General features: G+C 34.3%; 2 protein-coding genes across 2 annotated transcripts; one reads left to right on the top strand and one right to left on the bottom strand.

Annotated features, from left to right (window-relative positions):
* Window positions 1–6,167: 6,167 nt before the first annotated feature.
* Window positions 6,168–9,945, bottom strand: LOC143533324 (GDSL esterase/lipase At4g26790-like). The gene is made up of 3 exons (XM_077028147.1): window positions 9,500–9,945; window positions 6,681–7,176; window positions 6,168–6,361 (listed from the first exon to the last, which is right to left on the bottom strand). Exons 1-3 carry the CDS (start codon window positions 9,851–9,853, stop codon window positions 6,168–6,170), a joined length of 1,044 nt encoding a protein of 347 aa, XP_076884262.1. The 5' UTR covers window positions 9,854–9,945.
* A 3,212-nt stretch (window positions 9,946–13,157) lies between these two features.
* Window positions 13,158–14,360, top strand: LOC143533323 (uncharacterized). Its single transcript, XM_077028146.1, has 2 exons — window positions 13,158–13,435; window positions 14,112–14,360. The coding sequence occupies exons 1-2, from the start codon at window positions 13,330–13,332 to the stop codon at window positions 14,348–14,350; spliced, it is 345 nt and encodes a 114-aa protein (XP_076884261.1). The 5' UTR covers window positions 13,158–13,329; the 3' UTR covers window positions 14,351–14,360.
* The last annotated feature ends 8,235 nt before the right edge of the window (window positions 14,361–22,595 follow it).

Below are 22,595 nucleotides of genomic sequence, written 5' to 3'. Positions count from 1 at the left end.
CAACGTGGTTGCCTAGACGCTTTGGTGGGCAAAGCCCACCTTCACTAATGTGTCTAATAATATTGCTGCTTTTTAGATGATGGGATCATCACAGTATTATTTGGCTACAAAAAGGTATAACTCAAAACTAATCAATCCATATAGTTTATACGGGTACCAATATGAAACCAGCTTACATGACAAAGAAAATGATAGCAAATTAATGGTCAAAACTTATAGGTCGGTGAATAATAACCGACTATATTTAGATCACTATAAAAAATTAGAAGAGACAACTTTAGCTGATTAATGTTAAAAATAAATGAACTACATTCATTTTTAATAAAAAAAAATTGAAGTTTGTTTTTCTTCCGAATTTGGATGATACAAATACAATTCGATATAGTGCCAAAATACTAAAAAAAAAAAATTCTATGTGTTAACTTCGGGTTAGTGATTAGTTTGATCACTCGCGCTAGTTTGGTTTTATGGTTTAGAATTTAGATGGTTAGCCTAATTTGTTTGCACCTGTTTTGGTAGCTTTCTCCTTCTGGGATACGTGTAGAGGTGGGTGTGCGTGGTTGGTTTTGATGGATTTTTGAATCGAACCCAACATAAGATCGAAATTTGGTTTCTACGTTTTTTTAAAAGTTGTCTGGCTTCAGTTAAACGTACACCGGATCTAAGTGTGTAGGCACAATATCTCAATATCAGCATAGAAATTCTCGTTTAAATTACTACATATTAGGTTCTCAACATTCTTGATATACTGACCATTATATAATGTCCCAATGTCTACATAGAAAATGGTATGCCACCTAATATTATTTGATGTGAGTATTTGAAAAGAAGATTTTGATTCCAACTTTCATATAAAAGACATAAAATTAGTAAATGTGTAAAAAATCAAATTGATCATTGAGAATAGATGAAAGAATTTAAAATGATCAAAAGTATAAGTTTGGTATGAGCATCTAGAGTACTTGACTCAATGATATATTCCCCATCAGCTATTACATTTCTTATAATATGCTTATTTTGGTACAAATAAATACGTTATCCGTTTCTTGGTTTTATAGTATTTCTATTTATTATTATGACATAAAGCCATCAAAATTGTTGAGACGACCATGTAACATGATTTTACGTAACACAATTTATTTAATGATGTATCGTCTAATGTAAGTATTGTTTCATGTGGTGTGAGAAGATGTACAAATCACATCTCATTAGTAGAAGGATAGTGAAGGTTGTTGGTGAGGTCGGCATCACTTATTCAACATGTCTCAAGCTTGTGGATTCCATTGGCTTCACATAGCATAACCTGAAAAGGACGGTGACATGATCAAAGTACAACTACGAATTAGGAAAAAACAAGAAACAAAGGATACCTTTGGTTTTCCACTCGGGACCAGTTACATATTCCACCAAGTTTTCGACACATGAGATTTCGTATAGATACAAACAAATTATTCTAATAATTTGGGGGTTGCGGCGCAACTTGTTGCCCGTTTACCTGCCACTTCATTGTATATCGTTTGGCTGATTTTATGTATCAAATTATTTAGGATCAATCGTTGAAAACAACTTTCAGTGTGTAACTTAAATATTGAATTTTTAAGACTTGAGCTTTCGACAATTGGGTGTTTAAAATATGTTGTGTCTACCACCGTGTCACCAACCCTAGGATAGAATTATAAAAATAATTAAATTAGTATTATTTTAGTCTATATATGTAATGTCTAAAAAATTAAATGTTTATAAAATTTAACTAAACTAAAAAAGTTACATAAAACCAATGTTGTTAAGAACGAACCGGACCGGCCGGTCGAACCGGTCCGATGGTATTCGGTCCGGTTCTATGAAACTCGTTCAGTTTTCATATTACTGGTCGGTCCGAACCGGTTCACTGGTCCGGCCAAAAAACCGGATAGGTTCAACCGGTTTACTATGAAAATTTTTATTTTAAAAAAACATTTTTTCAGTCCAAACCACCATTTTCTTAAGGAAAATTGTTCAACCGGTGGACCGGTTGCCCGTTAGGTTCGACGTCTGATCCGGTTATGAAAACATTGTACAAATCTGTACAATCGTATGCCGTGTATAATATGTTAAGATTATAAGGTCACAAATAAAGTTGCAACTCACCCGTATCCATCCACATATAGCTTATTGCCTTATTAATAATAACACCATTATATACCGGAACCAATATGAAACCACATAACAAAGACAACGAAAAGGATAGCAAATTAATGGTCAAAACTTGTTGGTCGGTGAATAATATGAACAATATTTCTAGATCTCTATACAAAATTAGGACACTATTTTTTAAATAAAAAAAAACCCTCATGCCGCTAGACACCTGAGTAATAGTTTTATTTTAAATGAGTTGAATTTTATGGTTATGTGGTTTCACTTGTAAGTGATGATCTATGATTTGCCTTTGTCTAAGTGGTTAGTTGATTAATGATGTTATTTAATTACACTGTATTTTTAGTCCAAGTTTTATCAGACTCCTCCTATGGGTTGGGTTGGGTTGGGTTGGGCTGGGCTAGGCTGGGCTGTACCGTTTTACTATTATTTAATCTATAAAAATCATTATTGCTTATAAGTAGAGGTGCACAAAAACCCGAACCCGGAACCGGACCCGAAATAAATACCCGGAACCGGTTTTCTAATACCCGGGTTTTTAATACCCGAACCCGTACCCGACCCTACCCGTAGGGTACGGATAGGGTATGCATTTTTTTGGCACTAAAACCTGAACCCGAACCGAACCCGATTTGTACCCGGTAATACCCGAAAACCCGATTTGTACCCGGTAATACCCGAACCCGAAACCGAGGTTTTCCAATACCCGAAACCGGGTATTTCAAATACCTTATATATACCCGAAAAATACCTTAAAAATACCCCTAAAAAGTGTAAACTTTTAAAAAATCCAATCTATACCAAAAAAATACCGAAAAAAAACCCGTAAATAGGGTTTTTTCAATACCCGATAATAGGGTATTCAAATACCCGGTTTTAGAATACCCGGTTCTATACCCGACCCGAACCCGATGCATAGGGTATGGTTTTTAGAGACAATACCCTACCCGAACCCGACCCGATTACTACCAATACCCGGTCATACCCGTACCTGGTCATACCCGAACCCGGGTATTTAAAAAACCCGATTTGTGCACCTCTACTTATAAGTACAAAGCAAACGATAATTCATAAGTCTAAGGGGTATACATTCTCAATATTATTTTTCTCATTTGTCACGTCAACCTCCGTCCCATCATTCAACCAACATCATCCATCAACCAAGAAACACATTAGGACTGAGCACGGTTCGGTTCGGTTTTTAGGTGAAACCGAAACCGAAAATTCGGTTTTTTCATATATAAAAACCGTTCGGTTTCGGTTTTTCGATTTTCGGTTTTTCGGTTTCGGTTCGGTTATATTCGGTTATTTTTTTTATTTTTTATTGTTTTGTCTTTTTCGTTCTATTAATTATTTTATGCAACTAGTTCCTATGTACAAATATAAATATTAACATTCACAATTCCTTTCACAAACTCTAATTTCTCTTACAAATCTATTGAACCAACAAACTCCTAATTTGTTTCGGTTGTTGTCGCATATGGTTTAGTATAAATATATTTAACAATCATTTAAATTATTTATTTTAATATACCAATTTAATCGGTTCGGTTCGGTTTGTTTCGGTATTTTTGAAATGGGTAACCGAACCAAAACCGAAATTTCGGTTTTCCAAAAAAACAAAAAAAAACCGTCGGTTAATGCTTCGGTTCGGTTTTTCGGTAAATTCGGTTTCGGTTCGGTATTTTCGGTTTTCTAGCTCACCCCTAAAATACATCATTCTCCATCTTTTTTATTGGTTAACCCTCAAATGAGAGGATAATGATGATGCCATTAGGCCATGTGTAATGGGGCTACAATTTGGGCGATTTTGGGCGTGAAGGGGCGCGAACACACCCCCCCCCCCCCACCGGCGATATGCGGGCGAATTGGGGCGGGGGGGGGGGGTTCTTTTGTCGCCGGCGAGTTTAAATAATAATAATATTATATTAATAATACCGTTCAACGGTCAAAAGTAAAAAAAAAATAAAAATAATTAAAACAATATACACCTTCTTTATATATATATATATATAAACATACACCTTCTTTATTTCATACACAATTTATACCCAAATTCTTCAAAAAATCTAGCAAAATGAATCCTACAAACAAACCGAACCAACCGAAACCCGAGAAAGTCACCGCTTTCATGACCGAAATCATCAAAAAACACAAAAAGTTTGTCAAGGAACTCAACGATACCATGAGAGAACCAACAAACAACACAAAAAGATTGCCGCTATGATGGAGTTGTGGGAAATGAGTAAAGAATACGAATCCCTCAAAGCGGCCGGGTCACACGAAGAGGCCGCATTGTTGCCTCCCTGAGATATATTGACGGGAGATGGATTGACCACTGAAAACTAATTTGCGCATTTTGCGCACCTGCGTTTACTATGCGGGTTTTTTTTGGCTCCATGCAGTGTTTATTATGATCAGAATGCTCCCTGCAGTGTTAATAATTGGTTAAATGACCATTATACCATTCATCTTCATCTTCATCATTAACATTCAAACACATCAAGAACATCAAAAACATAAACCCAGAAAATTAAAAACATCAAGAACCCTAACATAAACACAAACCCAAAAAATCAAGAACATTAAGAACATCATCTCCGTCTAAGAACCCTAACCCATAAATATTATACAAACACATAAATTAACATCATCATTCAAACACAAACTCATATCTTCATCATTCATCTTCATCTTCTTCATCCGCAACCCATCACCGCCGCAATCACCACCAATCCTTCACCACACCATATCTTCATCTTCATCACAACCACCCATCTTCTTCACCTGCAACCCATCACCGTCGCTGTAACTTCTAATTCGATCCCGTCGCCATCGCCGTCACCACCGCCGAAAATCGTATTCCGGTCATTAAACATTACAGCTGCTATCCTCTCTGCCGGAAAATCGGATTCCGGCCACTGGCTGCCGGAAAATCGGATTCCGGCCCTTTTCACATCTTCAACCTCCATCATCACATCACTACACACCAAACACCATGCGCTACCATTCTTGCTCACCAAAGTGGCATCACCATATTTATTTTCAAATCTCATCCACACATTAGATCTAGATCTATGCTTTTTTTGTTCAAATTCTTGTATAAAACCTATGGGTTTGGTGGTGGGAAGTTTTCCGGTGGACGACGACGGCGACGGTGGTGATGGGGGAGGGATGAGAGAGTTGAGAAGATGATGATGATGGTTGAGATGATGATAATGATGATGATGAGCTGCTCTAGTATTATTATTATTACTATTATTGTTATTATTATTATTATTATTATTATTAGATATTACTATTATTATTATTTTTATTATTTGTCTAATTACTAAAGTACCCTAAACCAGGGGCTCAATACACTTAACCAGGGGCTCATATTACAATTATAACAAACATAATGTTACATAATGCGCAAATTCTTTTTCAGTGGTCAATCCATCTCCCGCCGATATATCTCAGGGAGGAAAATTGGAATTTTCTCTATATTTTTTTGTATTTCTTTTTAATTTTAATGCATTTTTATTTAATTATTTATATAAGTTGGTTTTGTTTGATTAGTTTAATTATAAAAATGAAAAAATAAAAAAGATATTTTTGGCCCAAACTTATAGCCTCTACACCATTATACCCCAAAAACCAATTCTCACAATTTGCTGATTGTGTGCCAAGTGTCACAATTCGTCCCCATTTGTAGCCCCTCCACTACGCATAACCTTATGCTCAGGTCATGCATGACAAAAAAGGAGTGGGGGGGGGGGGGGGTTCCAAGGTGACCTCTCGCGTGAGGGAAGCCATGTCAGCTTTCATGTGGGACTACCCACCATCCACCTCATCTCACGCGTGAGGTATATCGGATGGCCTTAACAAACAAACTATTGTTATCGACACACGCCAACCCAAACAATTCACTTATAATTTGAAACAACAGGATGCAATTTCTTTTTTATGCACCATACATAACGCCATGAATATGACAAATCATATAAATTTGGCACCACACCACATTTTATAAATCCACCCTTTCAAAGGTACTACAGCAGCTTAGAAAGAACGGTTTTGAACAAATGCTTAGCAACGATACGGTTGGTTTTTTCGGTTGGATGGAAAGAATCCCAGAAAACGTATTTGTTGGCATCTGAGCAGGTAAATGGATTATATTGATTGCACATATATCCCATCTCAAACATTCCCGTTGAACAACATGCCACCGCTGCTGACTCGAATCCTGTGTAAAATTCAACAATGACAACTATTATTATTATTTAAAAAGACAAATTCCAAATCAAATATTATGTTTTACGGTGTAGGTAGAGATACTGCAATGTATACATGCAGTGGCGAAGTTTGGACTAAGATGGGGCGGGGGGGGGGGGGGCTCGAATGCATACAAAATTTCACAAAGAATGGGGGACGGGCTCAAATTTTCGGCCGAAAACTGCTAAATTTACATTACGTATAAGAAATTTCGGACGTAAACGAATAAATTTACACTACTGCAGGAAAAAAACCCACCCCCGCATACGAAAAAGAGAAGAAAAGATTACCAAATGAAGACGGATTTCGAACAATTTGCTGTAAAATAGGATACGGGTTAGAAAACACGATCTTGCTCCCAGGAAGCTCAGCATTTAACCGTTTGAGTAAACCACTCAACTTGAGATTAAACACCCTGGCCACTTTGTTATACTTAGCATTGCATTTTCTTCCATTTCCAGTTATGAAACTCGTGGTCCGCTCCAATGGTAAACAACCCATAGGAGGAAGACCTCCGAGTGAAAGTTTTCTTGCACCGAGGCTGTAGAGCTTCTTGATAAGCGACCCGGCAATGTTGACTAGAAAATTTTGATATTGGGTGATGTTGTATTGCGATCTCCTGGTGGCAAGTGTGTAGTAGTTCTCAAGGAAGTCATTTGTGCCCATGCTTATAAGATAGACTGCTTCTGATATAATGGTGTTGGCTTTTTTGACACCCAAATGGGCTCTTAATTTTTTTTGGTATTGCTTGTAATACTTTACTTCCTTCCATAGAGGTATCACTGACTGTATTTAAACAACCCATAAGTTTAGTACTTTAGAGGATTAAAATTATGATGACCAATTTCTAAAACATTTTTTTATATATTTAGTGGATATATTAATAAAATATTCTGAAAGAGAACTAAATTTTGATATAAATACATGCTTTAAATATGCTAATGATTTTGTTAAAGAATAAAAGGTTAAGATTAAACTTACCGGAGCAAATTGGTAGCATTATGTAGGAAAAAAGAAGATTAAAAACTCTAGAGTTAATGACTATTTTCGTCCCTGTAGTTTGCTACTTTCATCACTTCAGTCCAAAATTTTTAATTTTGTAAATTTAGTTCTCATAGTTTTAAATATTAGCCAATTACGTCCCATCCGTCTAACGGCATCCAACTATGCCGTTAGTTTAAGGGTATTTTTGTTTTTCTCCTTTTAATTTTGAGTTAATGGTCATTTTAGTCCCTGTGGTTTGATATCTTTGCCAATTCAGTCCAAAGTTTGAAAATTTGTCAATTTAATGTTCAGTTTATTTTTTATTTTTTATGTTTTTTGATTATAACCCTGAAGAGCATAATTCAAGCCCAAAACCATCTAGCAACCTCAAAAACTGGTATGCATTTACTCTGTTGACAACAGTAATCATACCCCCCCTTGTATTTAGTTTTTAGACATTTCCTAAAATCTTCTCCATGGTGGAATTCAATGGTAAAGTGGTCAAGGTAATTCCATGAAACCGAATTATAAAGAAAAAACTAAAAATTGTTTTGTTGATTAATGTATATAGTTGATTACGACCCAGATTTCGTTATGATATGTTAATCTCTAAACCCTAAATATTATGCATTCATCAAAGAAACGATTTTTAGTTTTTTCCGTACAATTTGGTTTCACGGAATTGCTTTGACCACTTTACCATTGAATTCCACCATGTGGGAGAGTTTAGGAACCGTCTAGAAACTAAATACGAGAGGAGGGGGAATGATTACTGTTGTCGACAGAGTAAATGCAGACTTGTTTTGGGCTTCTCTCTAGGGTTATAGAAAAAAAACTGACTTAAATTGACAAAATTTCAAACTTTGGACTGAATTGACAAAAGTATCAAACCACAGGGACGAAAATGACCAATAACTCAAAATAAAAAGGAGAAAGACAAAAATACCCTTAAACTAACGGCATAGCTGGATGCCGTTAGACGGATAGGACGTAATTGGCTAATATTTAAAACTATGAGGACTAAATTGACAAAAATACAAATTTTGGACTGAAGTGGCGAAAGTAGCAAACCACAGAGACGAAAATGGCCATTGACTAAAAACTCTATAATACTAAATTAGTAATAAAGTTATAAATTTTATAAATATAGATAGTAAAAGTCAACAAAATCTTTGAAACCCAAGAAAGCATTAAACATTTAATGAAAGTGGTAAGAGCATTCACATCACATTCTCCATCTCTATATCTATAATTACACTAAAAAACACTACATTTTCTCTCTCATATACAATTAAATAATAATTTTTACATTTTTATCATTATCCTTTCTCTCTCCTCCACTCACAACCACTTTCAAATATATTAAAAAATAAATAAAGGATGAACAGTGATTCTCCAAATTTACTCAAAATTTACCCATCTATTTAAATTTTCTCTCTCCCTACTCACAATCACTTACCATTCTCTAAAATTTTTTAGAGATTTTCTCTCACAAATATTTTAGAGGACCTTATGTAAATGTTCTAAGACCTTGAAACAAGTCTATTTAAAGCATATTATTATATAAAAAATAAGTCTATTTAAAGCATGAAATTATATCAAATTTTGACTTCTTATTCGTTTTTTAATGATTAAATATTTGCACAATATTGGGTTTGAATACCTATACTCTTATTTTACAACTTAATTACCTTATCACCCCATTAAAATGAAAATGACAATTTTTTTTATTCCTATTAAATTTTTTCAATAATAAATCCACCGAAAATACAATACATGTATTGGGAATTTATTAGTCATATATTGATTTTAAATTTTAATAAACAGCATATCTCATTTTGCAAATTGACTAAATTCGTTTGTAGCCCGAGCAAAATGCCTATTACTTCAAAGGTTAATAAATGTATAGAAAAAAAAGTAACAAATTTTCTAAAAATAACATACATTGTAAAATGTAAGTAACTAATTATACAACTGGCTATTAATGCTACATTCATTGCAAAATATATGTACACATGCATCACATCCAATATAGGTATATATGTTTTATTATTCTAATTTTTTATAAAGTTATAACATTTATTATTAGGCAAATTAGCATAAAAATCCACATGGAGAAACTTACAAGTACATCAGAAGTAGCATTATCGTAACCGGTACCAGCAGAGGCAAAACAAACGCCAATAGCAAAATCCGAAATGTTGTATGCTGGATCTAAGTAAGCCGGGACAAACTTCCGGAGACCAAACGATTCGGACATAAAATCAGTTGGAACACGCCCGTTTGAGAATCTTCCAGTAGCCTTTCCGCCGAAAAAATCACGACCGTATGGATGGAAATTGCTTTTCAAAAGCGTTTCGATATGGTTGTTGTTACCGGCATCCACCGAAGAGTCACCGAACACGATCACCGCCGGGACCTTGGCTCCGGTGGTGCAGATTTGCATGAGGAGCATAGCGAAAATAATGAAGGTTCCCATTTGAAGAATGGAAGGGAGAATGGCTAGAGAAGAGTGGGTGTATAGGTGAGTATAAATAAGAAGAAAGTGTGGAGTTTGTTGGAAATAATAAATGGTCAATAATATTATTGCACTTTTTGAGGTTGTAATTAATAAAATGATAAATATACTTTTTTTTACGATAAATGATAAATATACTAGTCTTTTTGACTTGTAATATATAAATATTTTAGTCAATCTCTAGTCTTAAATTTTATCAATTTTAATTTTATAGGACATATATTCACCGCAAAGATTGTCATAGAGTGATAGAGGTGTCGTTTTTACCCTAAATTCGTATATTGAACTTGACCTAAATTAATCTGAGCTCGAATAACTTGAACCTGATTAATATGGACTCCAAAACTTGCAGGTGGTATTTGATTCGTTAATTGAATTAAAAACTATTTCTTTTGAGATGATAGTGATTTGATTTTTTTTTTAGTTTACACTTGATACGATTTGGCTTTGGATTTGTGCTTTTTTATTTGACATAAATCTATACTATATAAAAAATAAAAGTTTTTAATGCCACATGGTATCACACAAGATAGTTTGTTACAAAATTTTCCTACCTCTCTCTCTCTTATAAAATACATTTTACTTTTTATTAATAGTTTTATATTTAACTTATTTTTTCTTTCTTAATCAATTATTTTCTCTTTCTTATAATCATTTTTTAATTTAAAAATTTAATACAAACATAGATATATTATTTAGTTTTATATAAATATGTTGTATTACTTATTAATATTAAGCTTTTATAAATAATAAATTCTCACGTTGATTTAGATAAAATAATTAATTTTAAATAAAGAATTTTTAACTTTATGTTTGTGTTACAATGAGGATTAATAAAAGCTAATGTCAATCAATGTAAATGCTAAAGTCAATGAGGATTAAAAAAACAAAACGAAACTACTAATTTTGGTATATAGGTTAAAATTACAAATATCGTATACAAAAAATATTTAGAGATTTGTTAATTTTCAACAACTTTTTATTTCCATATTGTGTAATATGTAATTTATTCTACCATATGTTATATCTTTATATCATTTAAGCATATTTACATTGTGTTATTATCTAAACAAATTTATTTATTCTAACTCGTGTTTTACACGGGTCTTAATGCCATATGTCATTACACATGAGTGATCATTACAAAATTTTCCCATTTTTCTCATGTTAAATATATATTTCTTTTTCTTATTAATTATTAATAGTTTTATATTTTATTTTTTTTTCTTTTCAATCTATTATTATTGAGTGAACTGCGGTTTGCGTAATATGGTTTGTCGAAATCTAAGGTTTTAGTCCAGTAGTTTTCCCTCATCTCTCTCATATTAACTATGTTGATCCTTACAAAATTTTCCATCTCTCTCGTATTAACTACATTTCTCTTTTAATATTTCATTTTCCATTTATAATAATTCCACATAATTTAAAAGAATTAATACATAATATAAAATGTTTTGCATTGGTTATTAATATTAGATTTTTTTAAGTAACAAATACAAAACGGATGAGTTTATTTAACCGATTAAAGTATCAAACATTGTTCATGTCAAAACAGTATAAGATTATAATGAGTTTTGGTCCACGAGTTGGTTTAAAAAAGTTTCCATTAACAACAAAGTTTTGATATAAAAAATAACAAAGAATTTATGATTTATGAATTTTCTAACAACTTTTTATTTTCAAATTACGTAATGTGTAATTTTTTTACTGTATAATATATCTTTATATATGTAATACATTTTTTTTGTATTTCACATTATGTTATTATTTAAGAACTTATTCTAACCCGTGTGCTACACGGGTAACTAACCTAGTAAGTCAATATATAAGTTTGAACCAATGGCCACTATATAGTATATCCCACCGCCGCTGTGTTCGGTTGAACAAAAGTCAACTATATTATATGGATATATCTCATATATAACAAAGTTTCTTAATTGTTTTTGGTTGATTGTTATTACTTTCATATCGTTACAATCTGGGGGTGTTTGGAGCCTTTTAATTGGGTTTCAGGCTATTTAGATTTTATGTTATGGGAATTCTACCCGTTTAACGAACTAAATAAGATTCGGGTTAATCGGTTTTGAGTTATTTGGTTTCGGGCTTATTCATATCGGGTTAATCGGAGTTCGGGTTTCTAATTAAGTACAAATTGGAATACATGATACTTTACAATTTAACTTGGCATGATGTTCTTTAGATAATAAGTGCAAAATGCCAAATATAAAAACTCTCATTATGATTATTCATTCAAACTCGTACAACAACTCGTCTTTTTTGGTTTTATATTTATACCTTCTAATAAAAGGATACAAGTTTTGCCACTTGTCACTTCTACGTTAAACCTCATCATTTTTAACAAATTTATTTATAATAGTAAAATAATAGTTAACATTCTTAAAATTTATGCTTCAAAATTTGTTAATTTAATATTTACTTTATATTATTTTTCAAACATTTGATATTTATAATTATCGTTTACCTTAAAATTGTTTTAAAGACTATTATACAACGAATGTATTAATAGTGTTTAACGAGTTTATTGTTTCTTGTATACTGATTATTTATTAAATATTGTATTTTCATGAATTACTCGTGTAGTACATATGCCTCAAACTAGTTTAATTTATATTATTGAAACAAGCGACATGCGAATCCAATATCATTTTAAAAAATATATTCAAATCAATTGAATATGAAAATTTTAGTTAAAAACCTTTTAGTAATGATTTTTTATTCTATAAAATATAAAAAGCTTTAAAAAAACTATATAAATTACTTACAAGCATTATAAATAAACCAACAAAATATCCTATATATAGTCTATAAAATGCATAAAATTATCCATATAATTGGTCCACAAGCCCAACCAATTAACACACTTAAATATAATACCTAAATAAAAATTAGTATAAAAAAACAATAACAAAGAAGCGACCAATCAATTCTAATCGCCTCATCGCCAGACTTCAACAAGACAACAAATGTTGGCCGACTATAAAGCCATGATTCAATGTGTTATCAGACTTGCGCCTAAAAGCGGCTAGACACTTGGCGTCCTAATCTTCTACAAGCGTAATGGTTTAATAATGAAACGTAGGGTGAGGACGTGAGGTGAGGTGGCAAGTAGTGGCGTCCCCCACCCCACCACAACGCTTGGTCTAAGAATTTTAAATGTTAATAATAATATAATTATCAACCAACAATATAATATAATTCAAGTTGCATCAAATATTGGCAGGATACTCCCAAACATAAGAAGAATATCTTGTTGTTGAGTACGGGATACGAATGTTTTGGAAACTGTCAAAGAAAATGAAACATATGTTGGATCGGATGGTCACCAGCCAACCACTATATGGACTATATGCATGAAATCATTGTATAAATACACACGTGAAATACATTAAGTTTCTCATCTTTTTTCTTCCTTCATAATGGCTTCAAAGGCATTCCTTCTTGTGGCCCTAGCTTTTGCTATTGTTCTTCTTCTCATTACCTCACAACTCGATGCGGCTGAAGACTCAACGTCCAACCATGATAGTAAGTAGCTTAAGGGCTGTTTGGTTCATTCAGATCTGAATGAGCCTCTGTTCCATTCAACAACAACAATAAATCTGAATGATTCAGACATAATTTTAACCATTCAGATGTTTTTCTGTTTGGAGCCAAACAGTCTTGAAGTCTGAATGAATCAGATGTTTACATCTAAATGGTTCCATTCAGATGTAAACAAACAGCCCCTAAGTTAGCTAGGTTTTTAGCTTTAGTTAGACCAAATGTTATGGAGAAGTGATGTGGCATCACTCTCAGTCACCTCATCCATTTTAACCACTAAAACTATTGCGTACATAAAACAAAGAGATAGGCGCCAAAAGGTGAATATATGCCTCTTTGGGCGCTAGTCTAGTAATGACGCCAACAGAAAATGCAGTGGGGGCACATCTAATTATTACAACCAATCAAACTATCTCACTCTTACTTTTATAAAAAAAAGGATTAAATAATACTTAACAAATTGTTTTAACCATTACACATTTTTGATAGTTTAGTTAGTAAACGCCCTTCGGTCTACGTGACACTCGGTGGCAGTAACGTGACATCACTTTGATTAACTAACCATTATCCACAATACATGGTTTTAGTTTGATAGAAATATAAACTTTTGATAATTGTATTATGATATGGCCCCTTGCAATGGACGTACACTAAAATGCAGGTGTGGTTGACAGTCGTGACGATCATGGACATGGAGGATACCACCATGGTGGACATGGAGGAGACGACGACGACGATGACGACAATGATGGTAGTGATGGCGGTGGAAGAGATGGAGGTTGTAGGTATGGTTGCTGTGGCTGGGGACATTACCACCACCACCACCATCACGGAGGAGGGTGCAAGTGTTGTTCATCGTTTGCGGAGGCAACCGCTTATAAACAAACCAAACACGGATGAGAAGGTTTTATATGTAACAAGATAGCGTGCCTTTGTAAACCATTTTCATTGAAAGATTGAATGATGTTGATGTACTTCGACGTGTGTAATATATGTGTGATTGGTACATATGATTAATAAAAATTTGAACAAATTACCGAAAACGTCTTTTAGTGTTAAATATTTAATCTTCAAAAATCACATTGAAAGTCTATATTAACTATTCAGAGGAAAGATAGTGTAAAAAGAAATTAACGTGTTAATTACTTTATGTAATTATTTTATAATGTAATTATATAATTAATCTATTTGATTTTTATAATTAATATGTTAATTTTATTTGTATTTGATCAAAACTCATTTAATACATATTATATCTTTTTGATTTTTTTCTTTTGCATTTATTTTTTATTCGTTCCTTTTATTATTTTAATCACTTTTATCCTAAAACTAAATAATTAGTTAATCAATTTTACCCTAATTATTTAAATCACAGGTTAATTTATTGTAATCACATGTTTTCTTATTTTTAACTATTCAACATATTAACCAAATTAGTTATTTAATGTTAATTTATATACGAGGGTCAAGTTATTCTATAAATGCGAAACAAAAAGAAGAATAATGAGAATGGTATGTAGCTATACAAAAAAACATCTTAAAAAAAATTAATAAAAGAATCATAACTCAAAATTTAATAAAAAAACAAAAAAAGTAAAAGCACAAAAATGTTTCTACCGTATTTCTCGTTCTAGAAAAAAGATACAATGGTGAGTTAAAAAGAACATTATGTCTTTTTGTTTATCATTGTGTTTTGTGTTTATTTTCGTTATTGATTGTGCATTTTTTCTTTAACATTGTGTTTTTTTTTCTTTATATTGTGTTATTTTACTCAATATTGTGTTATATTTGGTTCGACATTGTGTTAAATTTTGCGATCTATTGTGTCCTTTTTAGTTGTAATTGTGTCTTTGCTCTCGGCATTGTGTCTTTTCGTCAATTTTTTTCTTTGAACGGGAATGATGTCGGAAACATTTTTATTTTTTTAATTTTTTGATTTATATACTGAGTTATGATTTTTATTATTTTTTGAATTTATTTTTAAAGGTTTTTTGTGTGCTCATAAATTATTCTTACATTTTTCATTTTTGTCTTCTATTTATAGTATACAAGTATCTTCATAAGTATGCTCAAAACACTTAAAAGTACTCCTTGATAAGCATCGGTCATAATTTTGGACAACCTTGCCTTTGAGGCTTTGACATTGGCCGATGCTATCAAAACCCAATCAATTAGCACTTCAGTTTAACCTTCTTTGAAACGATCCACCAAGTCGAGTTTACAGGGGAATGTTTAATATATATAAACTAACTTTTATTATTAAGTAATTAGTACTTAGGCTAGATTAATTAGGATGTGAGTCATCGGTTATTCATAAAAGCCGTACCCTTTTCCATGGGATGTATAGGATCGATCGTATTAGGTTATATACATGTGATCATATATAATCCTTTGTGACCGTGATTACATTTCGATACAACAAATATCTCAATTCTCAGCATCTACTCTTCATGATTATAAGTTGATGAATATGATGTGATTATTGATTTAAAATAATTATGTTTAATGTTGGAGGAGACGTGAAGAAATTACCATAGTTATTATATCGTTTTAAAAAGACAGTAAAAGAGAAGTAATTTTGTTTAGAAAAAAACAAATCAATTGGAACAACTTAATAAGGTAATGGATAAACTATTAGAAGGAAACGAAAACAGCTAAAAATGATGGTAACTTCTCAACAACTTTTGTTTTCATAATAGCGTTACCCCCAACTTGATAGCCCATATGACTATAAAGATGGTCACATAAAGCTTAAAATAATTAAAAGCTAAAACTACACGTATTTTCAAACTTCTCTTTTATTTTACTGTGTATTTTCATAATAGCTTAAGGGGGAAACGATCCCGTATTAATTAATTTTATATCCAAATATGTTGGTTGGTTGTTTAATAGCTTTTCTTAGTTTCTTACTTTGTTTACATATGTTCTGGGCTGGTCACTGAAGAGTTATGGGGCTTAAAGCTGACGTCTTGGATTTGGGCTTGAGGCTGAAAGATTTGGATTCAGGCTTCAAGCTGAAGTTATTGGGCTGCTGGGCATTGTAGAGGTGTATAAAACCGGTTTTTCTAACAAACCGAACCAGTTTTCAAACAAACCGGTTTGGTTTTTGCATATTCCAAACCGGGCCGGTTAAGAAACCGGTTTAATCATAGAACTAGCCAACCTGACCCAGACCGGTTTGGGTCGTTTTAAACCGGTTTTAATCGGTTTGATTGATAATAACCCAAACCGCTATACGAACTGGGGATTTGGTTCGGTTTCTAGTTAACCAGTTCCGAGCCGTTTTTTTACACCTCTACTGCATTGTGAAGGCTTAACCATGATTATTCTTCTTATTTATTTTACAATAATCAATCTTTTTTTGCCATTAAAAAACAAACTGATTACAATAAAGTGACATTATCCTTTCTTATGCCCTAGCTAACTGAACCATCTTGTAAAAATTGAAGTTTTGGTGAATCATAGCCGCTTGCTAGACGAGTTTGGCGGGTATTATAATCATAGTTAAATAACGCTTACGTTTTTTTAATATATGCCAACACAAATATGACCACTTTACACTTGGCAACTAAAAATGACAATTCTATTTAATACCATTATTACACCTAACCGATGGTTTAAATTGGATTTCCTCGTACTCCTCGTAGTAATTTCATTTCGCGCATTCGTGAGGTGAGCGTAAAAGGTACTTAGCCAACTAGGCACCAGTTCTACGGAACACCAGGTCGGGCGTGCCCCTTACCATTAGCATGAGAGAAGGAGGTGGTTGTAAGGAAAACAACGAACATGCAACTGTTGCAACCAATCATCATCCTTCATTTTTATAATATTTATTATTTTATTTAAGCATTATGTTTATTATTATTTAAATAACTTGTCCTCAGTAAATTTTTTAAAACAAGTTTTAATATCAGTCTATTTTTTTTTTAATTTTCAAGATCATTCTAATATAAATTTTAACGAAAATAGAGATGTTATAAGGAACTAATTTTATCGTTGATCTAGCTTGAGTTTTTGGAATCGTGTTTGAATCATCATTTTGGATGATGTATAATTATCGGTAATGTTCTTTTTTGTACAGTCTAAAACATAACTTATTTAAACTCGAGGTTGCTTGATAACGTTATGTATTTCTCTATTTATTGGTTCTCGAAGTGTAAAGTATCTTGAAAAGAGTGAATGAAAAATTCCTTGCTTTTTAGGCTATGTGTAGTGGAGGGCTACAATTGGGGGTGAATTGTGACACGTGGCGCCCAGTCAGCAAATTGTGTGAATTTGTTTTTGGGGTGTAATGGTGTAGGGGCTACAAGTTGGGTCCACAATATCTTTTTTTATTATTTTCTTTTTATAAGTTGAAGAAATCAATCTATGGATTGAAACAAACATCTAGAAGTTGGAATCACCGTTTTGATGATGAAGTTAAGAAATTTGGATTCATCAAAAACGCTGATGAAGCTTGTGTGTATAAGAAAGCTAGTGGGAGCATCATTACCTTTCTAGTGTTATATGTCGATGATATATTACTGTTTGGAAATGACATTCCAACCTTGAAAGGTGTAAAAGCCTGGCTTGGAAGTTGTTTTTCCATTAAGGATCTTGGTGAGGCCGCCTATTGATCACTGTCGTTTGAATCAATCAAAAACCTAGTTAAACTATATAGATAGGATAAGTAAGGTATCGTATCCACCAGGAGTATGTGGTCAATGTATTCGTGTAACAGATTTCTAATTATGAAGTGACTGGTTTTTAGTGCTGATCACACAAGCAATTAAGTTGAATTTAGAGAATTAAGCAAACAAACAAGTAAACGAGTTTCAATCAATTAACAAAGCAAATCACACCCGGGACTTCAAGTAGGTAACTTACAGTAATCTCATGCAACCTAACAGATTAATCATTAATGGTTAACTACAGACTGATCAACTAGACAAAACCTTAGACAACAATAATTGCTTTACACACGGAACTGGTTATCAAACGGTCCCTGCCAGTGTGACTCAGTTAAGGGCAATTATATGCTTTGTCGTATTCAACCTTATCAAACAACCCTATGATCAATTATTATAGCAACTGGTAACTAATCGTTCAGATCAACGTAAACCTAAACCGATTGAACACACAGAAATACTAAACATCAATAATCATAGATTAACCATAAACAATTATACATAAATGTTCTTAGTCACATGAGGAAACTGAAATTGTTACAAACTTTACATCCCAGGTATGATTCGAAGAAGACTAGCCTAGCATCGTCATCGATAGATCTTCAATTATGATGAGGAAGGCCATTAGGAGTGATCAAGAGATGATTGGTAGCCCTGGAATTCACCCAAAATCGCCTAATAGCTGCTGCTGGTCGTCAATACTGATTAGGGTTCGAAAAATCGAAGATATAGGTCAAAATCCGTTTTTCACGTTTTTTAAGACCATCGTGTATCGCGATGGCCATAGACCCTACCCGTCGCGTACCGCGACCTAAGAAAACCTCATATTTGGATTCCTCTCGTCGAGAAACCCAAAATTCATATATTATGGCTCTCGTAACTCATTTTCTAGCCCAGGATATGCTCGTTTTACTTCAAGATCGCATTTTGTCAACCCATCTTGTTCAGTTTTAGCATTGGCTTATGATTTCTCATCCATACTCTTCCCGAATCCTTGTAACACTTCCCAAGACATCAATACATGCTTCGGTCTTCCCGAGATATCATTCCATGCTCATACAGGTCTCGCATTTAGCATCTTTAACGATCAATTACCTGAAATACAAAAGCACGTATGAAGTACCAAAGTTCTAACAATATACTCAATAAAACTACATAATTAATACACTAATATATATACAAAATACCCGACCATCACATCCCCACACTTATCTTTTGCTTGCCCTCAAGCAAAACTCTAAAGTAAACATTAACCTCCATCATAGGTATGTGAATTATCGCCATTAATACTAGTAAGGTTTAAGGTCATACCTAGTTTCCCAGACTGACACAATAGGGAAGTTCGTTGATTTCTTTTGGCTTAGACTCTTTAGTGACGTAGGCTATGAATGCGAGGCATCCTTGATTTAAACATTTGTTAGCCCTAATCATGGAGATTATGCTAACTTGGCCAGCGTCTTTGTCCCCTTCAATTCGAATCGTTCGTTTATCGGGGGCTTGAATTTCAACAGTTTTGCTATTGCAGATAATACGGGCATGGTTATCGGATAACCAATCCATACCAAGTACAATATCAAAACCAGCCAGACTCATGGGTAACAAACAGATAGGTAACAAATAACCAGCTAAAAGGATTTTTCCGTTTTCAAGGGCTTCGGAGATCTTAACGTTTTCACCGCTAGCAGTCTTGACGCTTAGAGTTTTATCTAATTTTGTTAATGGTTCGTTTAATAGACTACATAAACTATAATCTATAAAACTCAAATTGGCACCTGAATCAAATAAAACTCTAGCATAGGTGTCGTTGACTAGAAACGTACCGGTTATGGTTTCTGGCACGTCAGCGGCCTTTTTTTGTGTCGAGTACGAAGACTCGAGCGTTTCCCTTTTTGTTTTGACCACTTCCACCCGCACGACCAGCAGCGGGCTTGTTCTTTGGGCACTCAAAACTTAAATGGCCCATTTCCTTGCAATTGAAGCAAGTCATTTTCTTCTTCCAGCAATTATTAGCATCATGTCCCGTACGATTACAGGATTCACAGACTTTAGGAGACGGGGCGAACTTGCATCGGCCCTTGTGGTATCTCCTACATGTCTTGCATGGCGTAGAGTTGTTTCGGTTTACGCCCTTTCCTCTAAAGTTGGAACCTCCTCCAGTCTTTCCTTGAGCATCCGTTGTTGTTGGCACCTTCTTGTCCTCTTCTTTATTGCGGACCATGCCGCCCATCAAATAACTAGCCAACTCCATTGCAGAGTCAGCCGTTTGAGGCAAGTGAGACCTTACCATGTCGCGGATTTCCCGCAGCAATCCCCATATGTATCTTGTGACTTTGCTGGACTCAGGGTTAACCAGCTGTGGAACAAGGCGACAGTACTTAAAGAATTTAGTGTTGTATTCCCGAAGATTTGTCCCTACAACCTTATGATTGAGGAATTTTGTTTGGATCTGGTCAGTTTCGTGCATGTGACAAAACTTTCCCATCACCATGGCCTTAAACTCATCCCATGTCAGGTCATACATTACGTCTCTTCCCTTGCTCATCAGTAACGCATTCCACCACTCATGTGCTTCACCCTTGAACATTAATGCTGAGTATTGAATTTTCTCCTCCTCGGAGCACTTGCTTGTTATAACAATGGTTTCCATATCCTAGAGCCATCTCACAGTTGTGATGGCCCCTTTGTCACCATGGAACTCTTTTGGTCCATAGTATTTGAAGTCTTTGAACGAACAATCACTTATCTTGAGTTTCTTGAACTCACGTCTAACTCCGCCGTCGGCGTTAGACTCATGTACACTCTCTTCGACACGAGACGGGTTCAGACGAGATTTTTCGGATTTTCGAGAGGGATGAACGGAAGGATTAGCAGTTCGAGAATGTCTGGATTGTCTAGATTGAGATCTAAACGCGGATTCTTCCCTAACAGCATCTTTAATCATCTTTTGAATTTTATTCATATATTTCTCGGGAATTTCTTCCTCTCGCTCGTTCTCGGGGCCTTTCCCCTTGTCTTTCATTTCTTTTTCTTTACGAGCATTCTCGTTATTATTGCTTTGTTCAGACCTTTTCTTTTATCTTTTTCAATTTAGTCTGAAAATTTTAACAACATATCTTTTATTAAACACACTTTTTTTTTATTTATTACACATTCATATATATATATCCCAAGGATATATATATATATTCTACAATACATATACATATATATATCGTTCCCACGATATATATATAGCTGGTCCTATCATTACATAAGAACGTTTCAAATGTTCTTTATTTATACACATAGCATACAAAACTATTTTACACACATCACATCACCACCGTCTTTAGTCTTTCATAAACTTCTTCACAACTTTCGTGAGTTTGTTGCATTTATGAAGAAGTTTCTCTCCCATGCTCTTTTTCTTCTTCTTTTCCTCATCTACCTTCCTTCTCCAGTCGTCGGTCTCATGCAATGCACGATCCAGATGTTCCTCATATGACTGCAGGACTATGTTGGGGTATCCGTACTGCGGAGGTGGGTCGTGATAACCCAGTGTTACCATCTCATAATGGTTTCTCGGCTCAGGATACGGAACATAAGTCTGGTCAGATGCAAGGTAGAGGTATGTCTTGGCGGCTTGATTTTGCTCGCGAATTTCATCGGCTTGTTCTTGAATTGAAGGAATTCCCTCTTGAAATGGCGGGAAGCTTGACGAAGCTTGGTTCCTTAGTTTCTCCAGATATTGAACATATGGATCGACGGAACCGTAACTTGGATTTCGGGAAATGAGTGATCCATTATTTGAGCTTGACATCTCGTTAGAGTTCTCCGGATGCTCTTCTTCCATTTCTTCCTCTGATTCCTCCACAGGGTCCTCATCATTTTCTTCGGGATCTTCCTCTTCATCGGGATCCTCCTCTTCATTGGGTTCTTCTTCCTCCGGTTCGTCTTCATCTTCCTCCATTGGTTGTGCAGTATCGTTCTCCATTGGGGGCATCTTGAAACTTTCGTAGGGCATCATTACCCTCATCTTGGGCTTGCGGGACGGCCCTTCGTCATTGTTGGGTTGCGAGTTGACTTCATTCATGGTGGAGCTTCCAGTAAACCATCGAAATAGGTCGGAATGACACTGCATCCAGTCGGAGGATGGGCTTTGTGGTTCTTCCTTTATGGGTCGGTTTGAAAGGAAGGTATAGGATGGGTGTGTATTTGGGAAATATCCTGTGGGATAGTTTTGTGGTTCTTGTGATGGTTGATACATCGGCATGGTTGGTGGGTGATAGCTGGAGTGTCTCGGTGGCTCAACACTTAGCTTTAGTGGACTATCAGGTACGTCTATCAGGTAATGCCTACTTCCGGGGTAGTACACCGGTTTGGTCAAATCGTGTTCCACATCTTGGTCAAAGTACGCCTCATAATATCCATCACTCATGTTATCCTCAGGATAAGGTTCGGCCATACCGGCTTCCTTGGCCTTGTGAATAAAATTCTCC

This window comes from Bidens hawaiensis, unplaced genomic scaffold (assembly GCF_021521415.1).
Source record: "Bidens hawaiensis isolate Kalapana, Puna unplaced genomic scaffold, B.hawaiensis_p1.1 tig00009662_1, whole genome shotgun sequence".
Lineage (NCBI taxonomy): Eukaryota > Viridiplantae > Streptophyta > Magnoliopsida > Asterales > Asteraceae > Bidens > Bidens hawaiensis.
The sequence above is the reverse complement of the archived record's forward strand: the minus strand, read 5'-3'. Positions and strand labels throughout refer to the sequence as shown.